The 19,419-nt window shown below is 40.3% G+C and overlaps 1 protein-coding gene across 1 annotated transcript in view; it reads right to left on the bottom strand.

Moving 5' to 3' along the window:
• The window catches only part of UTRN (utrophin), a 731,009-nt gene that overhangs the window by 511,189 nt on the left and 200,401 nt on the right, over positions 1 to 19,419 (bottom strand). The window contains 8 exon segments of the mRNA XM_042782042.1: positions 1,203 to 1,372; positions 3,058 to 3,237; positions 3,495 to 3,602; positions 7,946 to 8,047; positions 10,444 to 10,563; positions 11,932 to 12,082; positions 12,849 to 13,030; positions 14,290 to 14,493. Coding sequence (XP_042637976.1) covers positions 1,203 to 1,372; positions 3,058 to 3,237; positions 3,495 to 3,602; positions 7,946 to 8,047; positions 10,444 to 10,563; positions 11,932 to 12,082; positions 12,849 to 13,030; positions 14,290 to 14,493 — 1,217 coding nt within the window.

The following is a 19,419-nucleotide window of genomic DNA, read 5'->3' as shown; positions in this document are numbered from 1 at the left end:
GTCCATTTCAGCTCACTAATGCCAAGGATATCAATCTTAATGCATTCCATTTCCTTTTTGACAACTTCCAATTTTCCTAGATTCATACTTTGTACATTTCATGTTCCGATGATTAATGGATGTCTGCAGCTGTTTCTCTTCAATTTGAGTGGTACCACATCAGCAAATGGAGGTCTCAAAAGCTTTACCTTATTCATAGGAGTAAGGCTGGGTTTACTCAGATGATACAGCTCTTCCACAGTCCTATTTTGAGCGCCTTCTAACCTAACCAGACTATTCATAAAGTTATGCGGTAATGTGTTTCTTTGCTATTCATAAGTTTTTCCCTGGCCAATTATTTGAGTAGACAGCCTCTTCCTTCTTCCTAGTCTGTCTCAGTCTGTAAGCTGGGCTGATACCTGTGCACCATGTGCATCCCGCTGGGTTTGAAACACCAGTGGCTCAGCCTCAAACATCACCAAGGTAGGACACATCACATCACATCACATCACATCAACACATCACCATGGTAGGACAAACTGACAGACAAGTTTGTCTCCCTGTTGGAAACCTCCATATATATTAGCTGTTATTATTCTTATTATAAACAGTCTGACTCTTCTTACATATTGTTAAGACAAAAAGGTATCCAGTGCGAAAAATTTATTTAAGCCAAAACAATTTGCTAAAAAATCTGAAAGGTGAAATAATGAAAGAAAACATGAAAAAGAATGAAGTGAAAAGGAGTTATTTCCCTGAACTGATGTTTTCGTATTTTTTTGTTTTGTTTTGTTTCTTGTGTTTTTAATGAGAAGAGGAAGGCGATTGACACGGTCTAAGGAAATATCTCTAAAGCAAAATTGTCAGAACTGCCAAATCATGAACCAAAGACCAAGTATGGGACCACGGCTGATCAAATCATTCCAAGGTAAATGGAAAAGGAAAAAAGAAAAGTACTATCACCGAGTTCTCCAAATTGAGCACAGTACAAATAATATTATCCCAGACAATTTAGATGCTGAGCTACTGACTGAGATGCTAAGCTGCTGGGAAGTAGAATATTCAGAAGACTTAAGGGCATTTAAGTGGTTTAGTAGCTGGATTTCCATAACAATAGTTATATTTAAATTTGCCTATGATTGGTGAGTAGTACAAAATAAGAGCCAAGTAGAAAGTACATTATGTGCAATACTGGATTTGGAAAATTCTATATCCATTCTCACTTTTTCTTTGCTTCGAGGTCCACGTGGATCTGTCTCTTCTTTGGGGGAGGAGGTGGAGGCAGCTCTTGCTTGGACTTTTTTGTAGTTACTTGTTCTCTTATGCGAACAGTCTCCAAAAGATCTTTCTGAGGAATTTGGGACATCCCGAGCTTTGCTACAGCTTGAGTCACCTGAAATAGAAGTCAACCAAAGCATCATTTTTTTATAACAGCTTTATAAAACTCTCCCTCTCAAAGTGTACAATTCACTGGTGTAGTAGTACATTCACAGAGCTGTGCAACCATCATCACTATCGAACTCCAAATATTTTCATCACTGCAAAAGAAATCTTACACCCACTGCCAGTCACTCTGATTTCTGATACTCCCAAACCTACTTTCTCTCAATGGATTTGCCTTTTCTAGACAGATCATATAGCATGTACCATACTTTTATGCAAATAAGGCACACATTATACAGTTTTTTTGCAAATCACACAAATGCCCCCCACCCCGCATTAGCTTCCTATGCATGCTGTGTGCTTTATATGTGTGGACACGTTATTTGTGAGAAATACAGTAGTCTTTTGTGACTGGCTTCTTTCACTTAGCACAATGTTGTTAAGGTTCATCCATATTGTAGTATGTCTCAACGTGTCATTCTTTTTTTATTGTTGAACAATATTCCATTGTATAGATTTACTATATTTTGTTTATCCATTCATCAGTTGATGGACATTTGGACTGTTCACTCTTTGGCTATTACAAATACTACTACTATGAACATTCATGTAAAAACCAACGGTTTATTCTTTATCAATTAATTAAATATATTTAAGATTCCTAAATAATAGATCGGAAGGAAGGTTGGGCAATCTACTTCCGTAGTGATACTGCCTCAGAAACCCAAGGAGAGGTCACTATGAGTTAGATCTGACTCAACGGCAGTGAGAAATAATAGATACACATCTATGTGTTATCATTTACTATTACAAGTAGAAGTGTGTTCTGTAAAAAGATATGTTGAAGTCCTAACCCCAAGTACCAGTGAATGTGACTCTTGGAGGTAGGGTCTTTGCAGATGTATTCAAACATAAGGTCATAGTGCAGTAGGGTAGGCCCTAGATCAGAATGAGTGATGGCTTTACAAAAAGAGGAAGCGAGACACAGAGACAGAGAGACACAGAGGGAAGACAGTTATGTGAAGAGGGAGACGATAACTATCGTTATGTTGCCATGAACTAAGGAACACCTAGGGATAAAGCTGAAAGGGACAAGGAAAGATCTTCCACTAGAGCCTTGGTGGTGAACATGGCCCTACCGATACTCTGAATACAAAGTTCTGCCTCCAAAATTGTGAGTGAATACATTTCTGTTGTTTTACGTCACCACCACCACCACCACCACCACCAATAACAACAAAAACCCAAACTCACTACTGTCGAGTTGGTCCCAACTCATAGCGACCCCTCCTTTGGTTTCCAAGGCATTAACTCTACAGAAGCAGATTGCCCAGTCTTCCTTCCCAGGGGTGGCTGGAGAGTTTGAACCGCCAGCCTTTTGGTTAGCAGTCAAATGCCTTAGGCACTACGCCACCAGAGCTCTCGTATATGTATTAATTTGTTACAGCAGCCATAGAAAACTAATGTAGTTACCAAGAATTAAATTCCTAAATACTAATAAATCTTTAAAAGATTTATTAAAATTTATTTTAGAAAACTGAAGATTTTCACATGTCAAGTTTTTGATTTTATGGAATCCAGGTATAAGAATCAACTTTTTATTTCACCTGTTATTCTTATTTCATAATTACTAAAACTAACCTGAATGTCTACATTTAAATATCTGCACAACATATTATTCAAATCAAAAGGTACCTGGTTGGAGGAATCTTCCAGTCTCTGAACCAAAGAATCCCACCTCTGAGTCAGTTCCTCTGAGTCACTGCTGATCTTCTTAGATGCCTTGGGATTATCAAGTAACTGACCCACATCCTGGCCAATCTCACTCAACTGATCCAGTGCTTGACGCTTCATTTCCATGTCTTCCTTCAAAATCTAATATTTCAGATATTTATTAGATGACTCCCCTTTCATTAATCTTCCTGTTCCCCAATTGGAAAATATAAAAATGTATATTTTATAGCAAAATAAACATATGTAGTATGCTAATGCTAAACTATAGGCTCCTGATTCTACATCTTTGCGTGGTGCCATTCTGATGTTAGTTCTATTAACTAAACTGTAATTAATACCAATGAAAACACTTAAAATCACAGGCTTACAACATGGACACTGACAAACACATCACTTACAGCCAGTCGTCGAATACTGACACTTAGTTCCTTTTGGTCTTTGAAGTTACTAGTCTGGACTTTATTTAAAGCGTCTTCTTTCTCAGTTAACCAAGCTTTCAACAAGCACTACAACAAATAAGAAAAATCAGAAATATATTTGGAAAAATCATTTGGCAATTCAATCTAATCAAGATCATAAATCTCTTACTTTGATTTTGCTAAAGGCTTCCTTCATCTTTGCCCGGGGTAAGAAGGATCTCAAACACTGAAGTCTGAGGTATGAATGACCCAGAAAGACAACTTCCTTTAAAATATTATCCTTCTTGGATATGCAACAGATTGACCTGACATTACCCCCATACCTGGGTATGTAAGTTAATTCCCAGGTAGAAATGTGAATTTAAAAGGCTAAAGTCTCTTTAGCCTTTTTCAAGCCTTAAAAAAAAAATAAACACATTATTACTCTCTAGAGGTAGAAGCATGGGAGCTCTGGTAGCATAGTGCCTAAGGCACTTGACTACTAACCAGAAGGCTGGAGGTTCAAATCCACCAGCCACTCCTTGGAAGGAAGGTTGGGCAATCTATTTCCGTAGTGATACCGCCTCAGAAACCCAAGGAGGGGTCGCTATGAGTCAGGTCCGACTCTACGGCACATAAAAACAACAAGAGGTAGAAGCAGCCCTGGCTTGGCTGCTAACCAAAAGGTTGTCAGTCCACACCCACCAGCAGCTCCTTGGGAGAAAGATGTACCTGTCTTCTCCCGTAGGTAAAAATTACAGACTTAGAAACCATATGAGGCTGTTCTACTCTGTCCTATAGGGTCGCTATGAGTCAAAATCAACTCTACAATGAGTTTCGAGGCAAAAGAAAGCTCAGAGATTGCCTTGTCCCAGGCCTTCATTTCAGGGAAGTAGGAGAGAGAGACCACCTGGCTAATCAGTGGCAGAGCCATGTCAAAGATCCCCATCTAAAGGCTAATGTTCTTTCCACTGCATCATGTAGGAAAACCACACTACTGTTAAAGGTTCAAGAGAAACGTCATATGTCCTAGGAAAACACTGGGAGGTGCAGTTTTACTCTGAAATACGTGGGGTTGTCATGAGTCGGAACTGACTCAACATCAGTGCATTGGGTTGGGTTTTCTTTATGATTAATGGAGGTCTGAGGATGGTCCATAGTGCCTAAGGCACTTGACTGATAACCAGAAAGCTGGCGGTTCAAACTCACCAGCCACTCCTCAGAAGGTTGTTGTTGTTGTTGTTGCTGTTGTTCTTGTTGTTATGTGCCGTCGAGTCAGCCCCGACTCATAGCGACCCCTCCTTGGGTTTCCAAGGCAGTATCACTACGGAAGCAGGATTGCCCAACCTTCCTTCCGAGGAGTGGCTGGTGGGTTTGAACCGCCAGCCTTCCGGTTAGCAGGCAAGTGTCTCATCCACTATGCTACCAGAGACTTCCGTAGTGATACTGCCTTGGAAACCCAAGGAGGGGTCGCTACAAGTCGGGTCCAACTGGACGGCACATAACAACACAACAACAACGAGGATGGTCCAAAGCCAATATAAACTCAAAACTCACTGCTGTTGAGTTGGATCCAACTCATCGCAACCCCTCCTTGGGTTTCCAAGGCAGTACCACTACAGAAGTACATTGCCCAACCTTCCTTCTGAGGAGTGGCTGGTGGGTTTGAAATGCCAACCTTGTGGTTAGCAGTCAAATGCCTTAGGCACTACACCATCAGAGCTCCCAAAGCTAATATAAAGATACTTAGACTTCATTACCCAATGAAATGTGTGTTTTTTAAAGATATTAGTAATATAGACAGAGATGATAACCTCAAAGGAAAGGTAGACAACAATGGTGACTGCATTGGGATAATTCATCCCAAAATGTGGAATGTACCATAGAAATTCTTTTCTATATAATTGGGGGGAATATGTTAGTTCTGTGTTTACAATGGAATCAATTCTTTCTCTTTTGTTTGTCATTTGTCAAGTTATTTAAAAGCCATTCTTTGCCTCTGTACTCCACCAAGAAAAAGTGAAGATTAAAAAATCAAAGATAAATATGAATCCTGCCTTCAGTCTAATAAGGCTGATGGAATATGCACATAAATAACAACAGCAAAAGACCAAAGTACAGAGTCTATTAAAAAAAAAAAAAAAAGGTATTGTTAAAATGGGATGGTCATTCCAAAGAAGAAATTACTTCCTGCTGGGCAACAGGGAGATATAAGGATAGGAAGTTACCACCCAGTGACTTCACAGTCCTGGATGGACTGGGAACAGTTAAAAGTGAAGAGATGGGTAAAAGGGCAATCCAAAGAGCTCTGGTAGTGCAGGGCCTAAGGCATTTAACTGCTAACCAGAAGGTTGGCAGTTCAAACCCACCAGCTGTTTCACAGAAGGAAGATGGAAGAATTTACTTCTATAAAGATTTACCAGCTTGGGAACCCAAGGGGGGTTGCTATGATTTGGAATCAATTTAGTGGTGATGGGTTTGGTTTCAATTTTGGTGCAAGATCTTAACAAAATACATTCACCCTTTAAAAAAAAAAAAAACACTATCAGGAATCAACAAGACACCAGGCACTGGGAACCGAGCAGTGGACAAGACAGTACCAGCGCTGCTCTCATTCAATCAGCAATCTCTGAATGGGATACAAACAAGGAAATTTGGGGTGTGAGTGCTGGGTACATGGAGGGATACAGGAAAATTAACATTGGAAAGGTAGGCTGTAGTCTTTTACAAAAAGTCGCAAATGCCACACTTGAAAGTTGGCATATGCTAAAGAAGTTTGGAACTAATTCTCAGGGTCCGTTTCTAACTACATTAATGCTTCTGCAACTAAAGCCCGAGAGATTTTTAAATTCAGATACAGTTTATCTGTCTCAATCCATTCCACAGCAAATTATATATTACGTACCAATATTGACATCAATTCTACATTTTAACAAGATCCCTCCTTCCATATCAACCTAAAAAGTAATTCAAAGGTCAGTTTAAAGTCTTTAAAATGATATAAGCAGCCAAAATAATAGCCACTCCCTAGGTGGTTGTTGGGTTTTGCTTTGTGTTTTTTTAATCACTAAAGCATAACTTTCTAAACGTTTGATTATTTCACTTTGTGGAAGAGTAATCCATGGCTTTCTCTAATAATCAATGTCTCTCTCTGATAATCAATGCCACCTGCTGATGTTTTCACAGCAAAATATTAACTATCCTATGCAACTCTTCAGACTGAAGACAAGATTCCAAGCAAATATAAATATTTGTAAGGTGAAGTATAAATATTTCAGAAATCAGAATCAGTTCCATTATGTGATTCTTAGTAAGAAAATTCTGACCTGAGATTACCACAAAAGTGATTAACAATTTGTATTTGCCCAAATGTTGCAACCTACTTTTTAAGATGTACTATCTGCCACCATGTTTGTTGTTGTTGTTATTTGCCATCGACTCGGCCCCGACTCCTAGCGACCCCTCCTTGGGTTTCTGAGGCAGTTATCACTACGGAAGTAGGCCCAACCTTCCTTCCGAGGAGTGGCTGGTGGGTTTGAACCGCCAGCCTCCTGGTTAGCAGTCAAGTGCTTTAGGCACTATGCTACCAGAGCTCCTACCATGTTTAGTAAACCACAAAGTATCAGACATTTGGGGTTTTTTTGCTTTTTGTTTTTTCCCATCTGAAAAGAATAGCCTTGCTTTTTGGGTATGGAATTGAAATGCATTTAGAAGAATCAAAATGGACACTGAGAAATGGAAATAGAGTATCTTCTCACTTTCTAAACCACAACTGTTTGGAGTTTTGAGAGAAAAGTTTTGTTTGTTTGTATTCTGTTTTGATAGCTTCTTTTCTGCAAAGGTGGAAGGTGGGCAAAGAGCTACATTCTAACTGGAATGGCACAGGTTCATTTGCTATAATAACCCTTAGTGGAAAACAACATACTATTAACAAGTTGAATAAACAGCTCTGCTAAAAAAAAAAAAAAAAACAACAACAACAAAAAATAGCTTTTCATTAATTTCCATACTTATCCTGATTAAAATAAAGAAATATCCATGTGACTTAAGTTCACAATGTATTAAGTGGATTCATTTACTCATTACTTGCTGAGAACAAACCATAAATTAAGTTCTGTGTTGATACAAGTCCAAATACATTATGTAATACAACCCTAATAATTATAATGCTGAACAAACCCTGAAAACAATGTATCTAAGTACTAACATTCCAAATAATGAACGCAGATCAAATTAAGCATTATTATGCTAGAACCATGTAACATGATCTCTACGGATTGGCTGCATGGTCAATTACACCATGGAAAGAAATCTGACTTTTAAAATAATAATAGTTATTTGTACATTTTCCTTTCAAAGAAAAGTAACCAAAGCAACTTTATTCTAATATCATATATAAATATGGATTGCTTTACCATCTCTTTTGCCTATTATGGATAAAAATTTCATACCTGTTCTTCCAGTAATTCTTGCCACAATATATTGATTTCTTGTAACCTATTCCAACGTTCTTCGGTCCAACGGCATACTGCCGTCCAACGCTCACCAAGTTTCTAGTAAAGGAAGAAATTTTCCTTTGTCAATTCAGCCATGAAAGATAGTTACAAGTTCTTTAAAGAAATCTGACTTCCAGTGCTTCTTTATTATAAAATACAAATTATAAAATATATTTTTATAAAAGTTTGCTTTAAAATAATTTGATCTAATCCTATAGCAAGTAGGCATAGTGGCACAGTGGTAAAGCACTCAGCTGCTAACAGAAAGGCTGGCAGTTCAAACCTACCAACCACTCCATGGGAGAAAAATGTACAGTCTATTCCTGTAAGTAAAGATTAAAAAGAAAAAGAAAAAAACCTACTGCCATCAGGTCGATTCCAACTCACAGCAACCCCCACTGGGTTTCCGAGGCAGTAAACCTTTACAGAAGTAGACTGCCCAGTCTTCCTTCCACGGAGTGGCTGGTGGGTTTGAACTGCCACCCTTCTGGTTAGCAGCCAAATGTCTTAGGCACTGCAGTAAAGATGACAGCCTTAGAAATCCTATGAGGCAGTTCCACTCTGTCCCACAGGGTGGCTGTTAAGTCAGAATTGACTCGATGGGTTTGGATTTGGGGTTTAAACCTAAAGTTTTACAGATTATAAAACTACTGTTCACAGATTTTAACTGTTTGTTTCACATCATGTAGCAAGAAGGTGGCACACTGACGCTCTATCCTTATCCTCGATCTCTTGATTTCCAATTCTTGCTCTTTCTACTTCATTGTGGTTTTATTTCAAAATGATATGTAAATATGATATTTTTATATATATCTTCAAAATAGAGCAAACGTATCTACTCTTTATGCTTCACAATTTTAATTATTTTAAAATGTAATTTAAATGCATCAGTTGTGTCTTAATCATCTTTTACAGGTCAAGAAAATTTTCATTGGTAATATCAAAATTATTTTAAACATTTAACCTTATCAAAACTGTATATGAAATAAAAGACAATGTCCATAAAATATGACTAATTGATTTTCTTCCTTGCAGGACACAATTCAAAGAAAATGCCACAGAAATTAGCAAAAGAATCTTACAAGTATCAGCAATACAAAACAAATAAATTTGATGAACTAATTTTTAAAAATCATTCTTCAAGATGACTTTCAAAAAACTAACTTTATTCCCATTTTATAAATAATGATTAACAGAGGTTAAATTTTATTTCTACATTATTTATACGAGAAACAAGTTGTAATTCATACTTATACTATTTTACTCTTTAATACTGGTAAAAGCTTTTAATAGTGGGAAGGGTTGAGAACTCTGAGCCAGAAGACAAGTCTCCATTCCTAGCATGACTGGCACAACCAACCAATGTCCTTAGCTGTTAATCAAAAGTGTGGAGAGTCAAGTTCAGCCACCGGTGCCTCAGAAGCAAGGCCCGATCACCTACTTACAAAGCAGCTACTGAAAACCCTATGCAGCACAGGTCTCTCTGACACACATGGTGGCCATTAGTGAGAATTAACTCTATGGCAACTGATTGGTTTTCACTTAATCTCAGAAAGTTCACTTAACAGTTTCCACACTAGGACAAGACACAAGAGTGTTACAAAATAAAATGGATTTCAGACATTGAAATTATACTCTTCGCAAGTGACTGGAAACTACAAAAGGGCAACACTCTATCAGGCAATCCAGCTACTGCCCGAATGAAAGACCAGTAAATATCTTCATAAACACTGGCAAAAGATACACTGCTGCCTTTTCTGCAGAAACAAGGAATTTTTCAGGGTTCACAAAGATGTTGAAATTTGCACACTGATCTATCAATAAAACAGGAATATTAAATCCTACAGCTGCAATTCTTAAACCTGAGTATGCATTTAACTTTTTTTAAAGTGAACACTAGCTGGGCCTCACTCCTAAGGATTCAGGTCTGGTGTGGTCCAGAGATCTCAACTTAAACAAATTCCTCAAGTGATTCTGATTAAGAGGTCTGTGGACTTCTTGTTGAGATCAGTTCCAGTGCTTCCAAACCTTGTTCACAGTGCTATACACAAGGAAGTTGGGGACTCCAGCCAGCCCCACCCATCCACCCAAGGGCTGAACTGAAGGAGTCATTATCTAGTAGCTCCTTCAATCCATTCACTGCAACTCCCAACTAGAAAGGACAACCTGGGGTAGGTATTCTGCCCTTGTAGATGAACAAAAGGAGTCAGGCTTCAAGGCTACCCAGGGGCACCTTGGAAGAAAAGCCTGGCAATTTACTTCTAAAAAATCAGCCACTGAAAACTTCATGGGGCACAGTTCTGACACACGGGGTCCCCATGAGTCAGAACGGGCTTCACAGCTCCTGGTTTGGTACTGGTTTAGAGAAACCCTGAGACAGACCGTAAAGAATAGGGGCCACACGTCATCAGATCTCAGAGCACAGGTCCCACCAGATTACAAAGGGCTCTTACCTGTAACTGATCTTCAAGGACAGCTGTAGCACTCTCACCACTGTTTTCATCAACAATGACCACCATGTGAGTTAATGAATTTACTTTCACCTGTTCAGTCTCAAGATCATTCTGCAAACTCTACAGGAAAATTAAGATAAGCCATTATTTCCACTCTTCCACATTTACCTATTTAAAATCCACTCAGTTGTCAATAGTAATTAAGGATACTTAATGAGGCATTGCATTTAAACTTCCAATCATTACCCTAAATGTTCTACTAATTAAACAAGCCCGGTATACATCTTCACACTTCATTATGAACCAAAGCACTTTGAAATGCAATGTCATATTATACTGCAAGTGGAATGTCATCACTTATTATTCCAAATTCTAGCCAATTTAAAAAAAAAAAAAAATGTCTCTGTGCAGCATGAAAGAATCAGGTGTCTACACTACGAATTAGGATAAAAATGTAGAATTGGAAAGTCAAGAAAGTCCAGAGTTAGATATACAGTGTCAGAGATCATATTGTCTTATGGAGAACGGTGTTAGTGAGACACGAGTGTAATATGATTGTCAGAAGCTATTCTGACTGGTTACTCAGGAAAGCAATTAAGGATAAATGGTTATCTTCCATTCTCAGCCCTTCCATGGGAAGGTCAAGTCATTAGAAGTGTGTGTGTGTGTGACTGTGTGAGTGTGTGTGTGTGTAACTGATTTAAACACTACCAACAGTGCTGTCAAATCTCTCTGAAGTTGTGTTTAATGTATCCCTAAAGCTTTATTTAGGAGTCCCTGCATGGCACAGTTAAGTGTTTGACTACTAGCTGAAATGTTGGGGGTTTGAACCCACTCAGAGGTAACTCAGAAGACAAGCCTGGTGATCTACTTCTGAAAAGTCACAGCCTTGACAGCCCTTATGGAACAGTTAGTTCCACTCTGCACACGTGGGGTCACCAGGAGTCAGAATCGACTCAATTGCAACTAGCAACAACAACAAAGCTTTATTTATTGGTTATCACCAAAATTCAACCATTCAAACCATTTGCAAGGAAGTATTATGGAAAGCTATTTTCGAAACTAGTGACCAAAGTGAACTGTCCATCAAATTTTGGTCCTGCAACTAGTTCCTGATGCCTTTCTGGATCGGAGAAGCAGCAACAGCGTCTGAAAGCACTAGGTGCAGGTAAAGCTCAGTGTTGGCTCACACACCATATTGATGCCAACACATCTTCATAGGGCCAAGAAAACCCTGGAGAATCTGTAAAAGCTATGTGCTTCCCCAAGAAAACTGTCCATAGCCACATAAAATTTGATCTGCACTTTCGTCCCTGACTCAGAAAAGTCACAGTGCCATCAACTGCCCCTTAGGAGCTGCTGAGTACAAGAGGACACTGAAGAACCGTCCCACCTCTACACTAATGATAGAAGTCATCAGCCCTGAGAATGCTAAGTGCTGCTTTTTCATATTTGATAAGGGATGAAAGAAATATGAGGCAGATTTACTTTATGTTCTTCCAGCAGCTTCTGTATGGATTGTAAATCATCGTCCAGGGGGCCAGTTTCCATCTTTTGAATGCGTTCTTCTGTGAGTGTTAACCAGGCAGAGAGCTGCTCCAGCTGCTGCTTCTGCAGTTCCATCAGCACGTCATGCAGCCTATCCGCGGGAGAAGACAACATTATCCCCACCAGCTTCTTTGCCTTTCCCAAGGCAAAGATATAATCCAGGCCCCAAGAAAATGGGGCAAGGGAATGCACTCTCGTCTCACCAGTTAAAGCTGCATATAGACTTTAACTAGAGAAACCAGGAAAAATACTATTATTTATTCCAAAATGAAGCCAGTTAAAAGCAGCCAAGGAATGCCAATAAACAGCACCCTTTATTCATAGCAGAATCATTGTTTCTCCAATCAGGAATTCCTGTTATAAAATAGGTGGAAACTGCAATGGAACACAGTTGGCTCCTTAATGCACAATACATGGAATAAAATGATCCGTGGGAGAAAAGCTGCTTCAAAAAGTGTTTCCAAGGATTGGAGGTCAAAACTACTACCTAGTCCCACCGTCATGCCAAGTTCATAGCGAGCCCATTTGGAGTGCAAACAGACAATTCTTCCTATGAAACGTCTTGTTCCTTTTGCCAATCTCTGTATTCCAACTTTCATCTTTTGGTTTAGTTCACACATCAAAGGGGAAACAAAGATCATAAAACATTCCAACAACATCGCAAAAAGAAGAGAGTCAAACTTATACAAGGTGAGCTCAGTAATGGTGGCGTTTTCACCAACCGCGACTTCTCCTTGAGCGACACTGTACAGCGCCACCTCCAGGATGTTGTTTTCACAGACTGCAGAGTTCTACTAGCGCGACGCTGTACAGCGCCACCTCCAGGACAAAGTCCTCACTTCCTTGCCTCTACTCACCGAGATTGCCTCTCCATACTGTCCACCCGAAGCGCCTCCCATCTCGCATTCAGCAGGGTCATCTGCTCCTGAATCTCAAACTCCTCTTCCTGGGTCAGAGTTCCTTGTGTGATGAGCTGGTTTCCCGCCTGCAGGACACTCCCCACGCTGCTCTGGTGTGCAGTCAACTCCATCATAAATGCCTGGAAGGGGGCATTATCAGGATGCGTGAGCCACTCATTGGAAAAAGAAAAAAACTCAATAAATTGTTAATGCCAAAATATCAAGGCTACTGAAAAAGGTCGCCTCTTACAGTGCAGACAAAGTAGATGGGAACCCAAAGCGTTAAGTGCCAGAAACAGGAAACAAGTGCCTTGCATCAGTAAAGCAGGGACTAGATAGGTCAAGGGAACAACATTTCCTGTAACACCTGCGATCTTCACATAAATGCTGATGATGCTTCTTAGAGGTTGTGACTGTCGTGTTAATAGGTACATATAACAAATAAAACACCATGCACACACAAGAGAAACTACTTGGAAAATATTACCATTTTCTATTATTTTTAAAATAAAATTGCATATAAGATCAATTAACATACTGGTACAAAAAACTGTCTAGTCAAAAAGAAATCTCTATATAGTTATATTCACCCACCAGCCACTCCTCGGAAGGAAGACTGGGCAACCTACTTCCATAGAGATACCACCTTGGAAACCCAAGGAGGGGTCACTATGAGTCAAACCCACTTGATGGCAGTGAGTTTGGGTTTTTTGGTTTGGTAGCAAACTGTATCCTCAATATAGTTACGAACGTTCATTATATAAAGTCATATGGCAACAATGAGTAAGGTATTTGTTTAATGATTCCATAAATAAAACTAATCACTTCCTGGCTAAGACTCAAAGCTCTGAGATTGGGTATATTGATTGGTCATTTTGTTTTTTAACTATAACAGTACACTTCCAAAGTGAGCTGCCCTAGGCATTGACTTTTACCAGTGGCTCTTCAAAATAAACAAGTTACAATAAGATGAGGATCCTGAATCTAATTCCAAACACACAGTTAATTACCCACTTCAATTGTAAAACAAACAAAAAATCTTGTTGCTGTCAAATCAATTCTGACTCATAATGACCATATAGGACAGAGTAGAACTGCCCCCATAGGGTTTCCAAGGCTTTGCAGAAGCAGACTGCCATATCTTTCTCCTTTGGAGAGGCTGGTGGGTTTGAATCACTGACTATTCAGTTAGCAGCCAAGAGTTTAACACCACTGCACTTCCAGGGCTCGATTTTAAAAACAAAGGCTGATTTAAACATCACAAGTTCTAAAATATGGCAGGGTCTCTCCATGGAACATAATTCAGTAAACAGCAAACACCAGGGTATATCCTCTGCACTAAGGCACAGGTACCACAGTAGACCTCTGCAGCTCATGCTCATCAATCCCAGATATTTACTTCATGGGTTGCAAACTGGTCTTTGACTTCTTCAACATCATCAGAAATGTCATCCTGCTCCTGGAAGGTGTCCTCTGCAGAGAGTAACCAGGTCAGCACTTCCTCCAGTGCTATCTGATAGCTGTCCAGATCCATGTCAACCTCAGTGACGGTGCTGGGGGTTTCAGCTCGGGCACGCTCACGCTCCTCCTCTGGTGCTGTGCTCTACAAACACAAAATAAAGAAAAACCCAGAGTATTCCTGAAGATAAGAAAAATAGTCAACAAAGACAAACTATATGAAGAAACCCAAGGCAGGCACCACTGAGTCTTAGATATTACTCTAATTCCCAGGCATCCAGTGGACTGCACAATGAATTGTTGTTGTTTGGTGCCATCAAATTGACTTTGACTCATACTGACCCCATGTGACAGCGGTGACCTGCCCTACTGGGTTTTCTAGGCTATCACCTGTACAAGAGCAGACTGCCAGACCTCTGTCCAGCAGAGATGCTGGGGTGGGTTTCAATTGCCAACTGTTTGCTTAACAGCGTAGAGCTTAATTTCTGTGCCACCAGGGCTGTGCTAGCATGGCAAAAGTTAGGGCACTGGTGGCCCAGTGGCAGAATTCTTGCCTCCCACGCTGCAGACATGGGTTCTAGTCCATGCCAATGCATCTTAGGCATAGCCATCCCCCACCTGTCAGTGGAGGCTTGCAGACCACTCTGATGCTCACAGGGGCTCAGCAGAGCTTTCAGACTACAACAGACCAGCAAGAAAAGCCTGGTTATCTACTTCTAAAAATCTGCCACTGAAAACCTATATATATATCAAAACCATCTGATCTGCAATTGATCATGAGGTGTAAGACTGAGCAATATTCGTCCCACTGTGCGTGGGTTCACCACACGTCAGGACCAACACCATGGCAGCTAACAACAACGATACCAAATGAAACCCACTGCCAGTGAGTCAATCCCAGCTCATAGTGACCCTATAGGACAGAGGAGAATTGCTACATGGGGTTGCCAGGGCTGTAAATCTTTGTGGAAGCAGACTGTCTCATTTTCTCCCATAGAGCTGCTGGTGGATTTGAACCACTGACCTTCTGGTAAGCAACTGAATGCCTTAACCACTATACCACCAGAGCTTCTTTAATAACAATAGGATGGCAAAAAGAACAAAAGCAGCATGTACTCATGGATTCTCCTACTCCCAGAGATTATAAGATACTTGGGGAGAGAAAAGAGCCCACATGGATCACTTCTGAACTAAAATAAAATGGCTATTAGCAAAGTTATAAATCCTGTCATTCCAACAAAAGATGCTATTTGAGTTCATGAAGGGCTGAAACAGTAAAGCAAGTGTCATTGAGGAGCTGAACATGTCGAGCCTTGAAGGATGGATGTGGTTTAAAGAAGCAGAAATGGAGGTCAGAACTCTGCTTTGACTTCTACTTAAAATGCTTTTATTGGATTGCATTTTAGCATTGCATTTTAGGCACTAAAAGGCAGTCAACACAAACAGACTGTGGTGCTGATGATATTTTCTTGAGGCAATTGCCATACAGTTTTACTTGTTGGTCCTTGTTTAAGGGTCCACAGAATAAATGCATTTCAAGGTCTTTCTACACAATTGAAGTATTTCCTTTTATACTTTGGAATCTTACAACCAATTCAACCATCTCTCCCTTTCAGAGCAAAATTTCTTTAAAACTTAACTCTCTCCTTCCTCACCTTTCATCCACAAAGTTTAAATAGGATACTTCAAGTAAATAGAAATTATAGAGATTGTATTTTTAAATGTATTTAACAGCTAAAACCAAACTCACTGCCATCGGGTTAGATCCACTCATAGCGACTTCTCCTTGGGTTTCCAAGGTGGTGGTGATGGTTGGTGGTGGTGTTGTTTGCCAAGATGGTATCTCTATGGAAATAAGATTGCTCAATCTTCCTTCTGAGGAGTGGCTAGTGGATTTGAACTGCCAGCCTTCTGGTTAGCAGTCAAATACCTTAGGCACTGTGCCACCAGAGATCCAGTGTATTAACAGCCACAGTGTATTAACACTTCCTCTCATCCTGATCTGGTAGCTTAGTGCCTAAGGCACTTGACTGCTAGCCAGAAGGCTGGCCGTTCAAACCCCGCAGCCACTCCTCTGAAGGAAGATGGGGCAATCTACTTCCGTAGTGATACTGCCTCAGAAACCCAAGGAGGTCTGACTCAACGGCACATAACAACAACTCATCCTAACCTAGCATTCAACCCCACCACTCAACTGAAGAGTCTTCTCACCTTTTTCAAGGTGACCAATAAGCTTCCCATTGAGAAATCTACTTTTTGACCATCACCTTTTAAGGTGACTATATAATTTACTAACAACCTGGAACACTGCTAAGAACTATTATCAGTAATATGTGTTAGGACAACAGACATGAATCAGAACTGTCCTGAGCAAACCCAGAGAGCAGTCGCCCTGGCTTCCTCACTTAATCTCTCAGCAGTATCCCACATGCCTGACCACGCTCCCACTTCTAGAAAGTTTCCCTGCTCAGTAACACCACATCCTCCTGGTTCTCTTATTAGCTCAATAGTAGCTGCCAACTTGTTAATAAATCTCCTCAAAGTTAAGTCCTGGGCTCTCTTATCTTCTTTCTGTGTACTTCTCCTGCGTGATCTCATCTCTTCTTGAAGAAGTTAAGGAAGTAGCCATATCCTGCAGACTTTCAACTTTACGTCTCCAGTCACAAACTTTCTTCTGGATATCCAACCACTGTAACATCTCCATGTTAGTGTCTCATAGATAGATCAAACCAAGTCCGTATTTGAACTCTCTATTTTTCTCCCAAATCTGCTCCTTTCTAAGCTTCCCTATCTCAGTCAATGGCACCTAGAAAAAAAAAAAAAAACTAAACCCACTGCCACTGACTCAATTCCTACTCATGGTGACCCTAGAGGATTGAACAGAACTGCCCTATGAAGTTTCCTAGGCTGCACTCTTTACAGCAGCAGACTATCATATCTTTCTCCCACAGAGCAGCTGGTGGATTTGAACTGGCAGCCTTTCAGTTAGCAGCTGAATGCTTAAGCACAGCATCACGACCTCCAGGCACCTAATCACTCAAGCTAAAAACCCGAGCCAGCTTTGGTTCCTCTTTCCTTTACCTCCTACATTTAATGTGTAAGCAAGTCCTCCCTTCAAACTTTATCCCAAGTCTATCCAGACCTTCCCATCTCCACAACGAGGAGTGACTCTCATCTGCACTACCACAAGGGCCTGCTAACAGGCTTTTCTACTTCTTTTGACCACCCACACTCCAAATCCATGATCCATTTTGTCACACAGCTGCCAGAACAATCTTCTGAAAATGTAATTGTACCCTAAGACTTTCCTGTTTAAAGCCTTTCAATGCCTTTCCAATGCTTTTAAGGTGTAATTTAAATTTCTTATCATCATTAAGATAACGCTGTTGTTGCTATATGCCGGGTGGAGTCACAGTGACTCATAGTGACCGTCCTTGGGTTTCCGAGGCAGTATCACAAAGAAGGGGAGCTCTGGTAGCATAGTGGCTAAAGCACTTGACTGCTAACCAGAAGGCTGGCGGTTCAAACCCACCAGCCACTCCTCGGAAGGAAGGTGGGGCATACTGCCTCGGAAACCCAAGGAGGGGTCGCTATGAGTAGGGGCCGACTCGACGGCAAACAACAACAACAACATCACAAAGAAGTAGATTGTCCCATCTTCCTTCTGAGGAGTGGCCGGTGGGTTTGAACCACCAGCCTTCTGGTTAGCAGTCAAGTGCCTTAGGCACTACACTACCAGAGTTCCCTAAGATAATAGTTACCTCTGAAACATAATAAGAAACCATGTGTATACTGAATGTGTGCATGTCTTGTGTGTGTGTGTGTGTGTGTGTGTATAGTGTTGAGTTTTGACAGTTATGAGAGTAAACTTTTCTGAAAAGATTTTATTTAAACTGAGGATGGAAGGGAAGCTTGACATCCATAGAGTAGGTGGGAAGCAGTCCAGAGAAAGATACCAGCAAGTACAAGAACCTCAGTGAAGAAGAAAAAGTCCACTGTGATTACAGTGCAATTGCCTTAAATGAATGCAAGTGGGGTCTTATAAAATTCAAAAGAAGATGAGGTCTTTATTGAGTATGAAAGCTGGAACAAAAAGAAAGCACACAAAAGACATTCTGAAGGAAGAATCTAGAGGACCTGCTAGGAAAAAAATGAGTCACTGGAAACAGTGGCTAATTAAGAGCACAGACAGAGCCAGACAAAGAAAGGAAAAAGAGTTAAGTTCTAGACCTAAAATCCTGCAACTGGAGCCAAAATCACACTGGAGATAACTTAGTGCCAAACCTCTATATTATAAATGAGAACAGCTGAGGACTAAGAAAGGTGAACAAAGGTGACTTAGTTAGGCACCCCCACCTATGAGGAGAGAGATGAAAGGTGTTATCTGAATGCAAATGTTCAGAAGGTATTAGTTAAAACAGATGAATGGACTTTCCACTAAGAGATATATAAGGAGAAATGCAGCATTAGCTGCTGAATACCTAATGCTAACCCAGCCCACATCTCTAGAGAGGTGGGCTAGCTATTAGGGATCACTGGAGGGCGGAGATGGCAGGCTCTGTCAAAAACAGATGATGAAAACTTGATCACATTTCCCTCTTCAATTAACTTAATCCAACCTCTAAGGCATTAACGAAAGCATGCAAATGAAGAGGGTCTTGTTAACCTTCATCAAACAGCAAATAGTTTCTCTAGTTCCTATCATGGCACCCTAAGCCTTAAACAGAAGCTTTTTCTTTTTGAAAACACATCATGAAAGGCAAATGAAGTCTTCCTCCTTGTTTTGTTTCTGTTTGTTTCAAAAGAGAATAGCCTTAACTATAAGAAGTCAGATGTCCCATCTTCATAAGATTCTAACAAAAACAAAAACAAATAAAGGATTCTAAAACCAAAAGGTAAAACCCAGAAGGCTACCTGGGCTATCCAAAGGATGCACCATAATCCAGGATAACAACTGAACAAAGATGTTTCCATGCAATTTTTCAGGCAATTTTAAGAGGCTAGTGTTCAGCATAGGAGGAGCTCTGGTAGCATAGTGGCTAAAGCACTTGACTGCTAACCAGAAGGCTGG

This window comes from Orycteropus afer, unplaced genomic scaffold, assembly GCF_000298275.1.
Source record: "Orycteropus afer afer isolate SDZICR_OR568_19922 unplaced genomic scaffold, OryAfe1.0 scaffold00226, whole genome shotgun sequence".
NCBI lineage: Eukaryota > Metazoa > Chordata > Mammalia > Tubulidentata > Orycteropodidae > Orycteropus > Orycteropus afer.
This window is presented reverse-complemented; position numbering and strand designations above follow the sequence as displayed.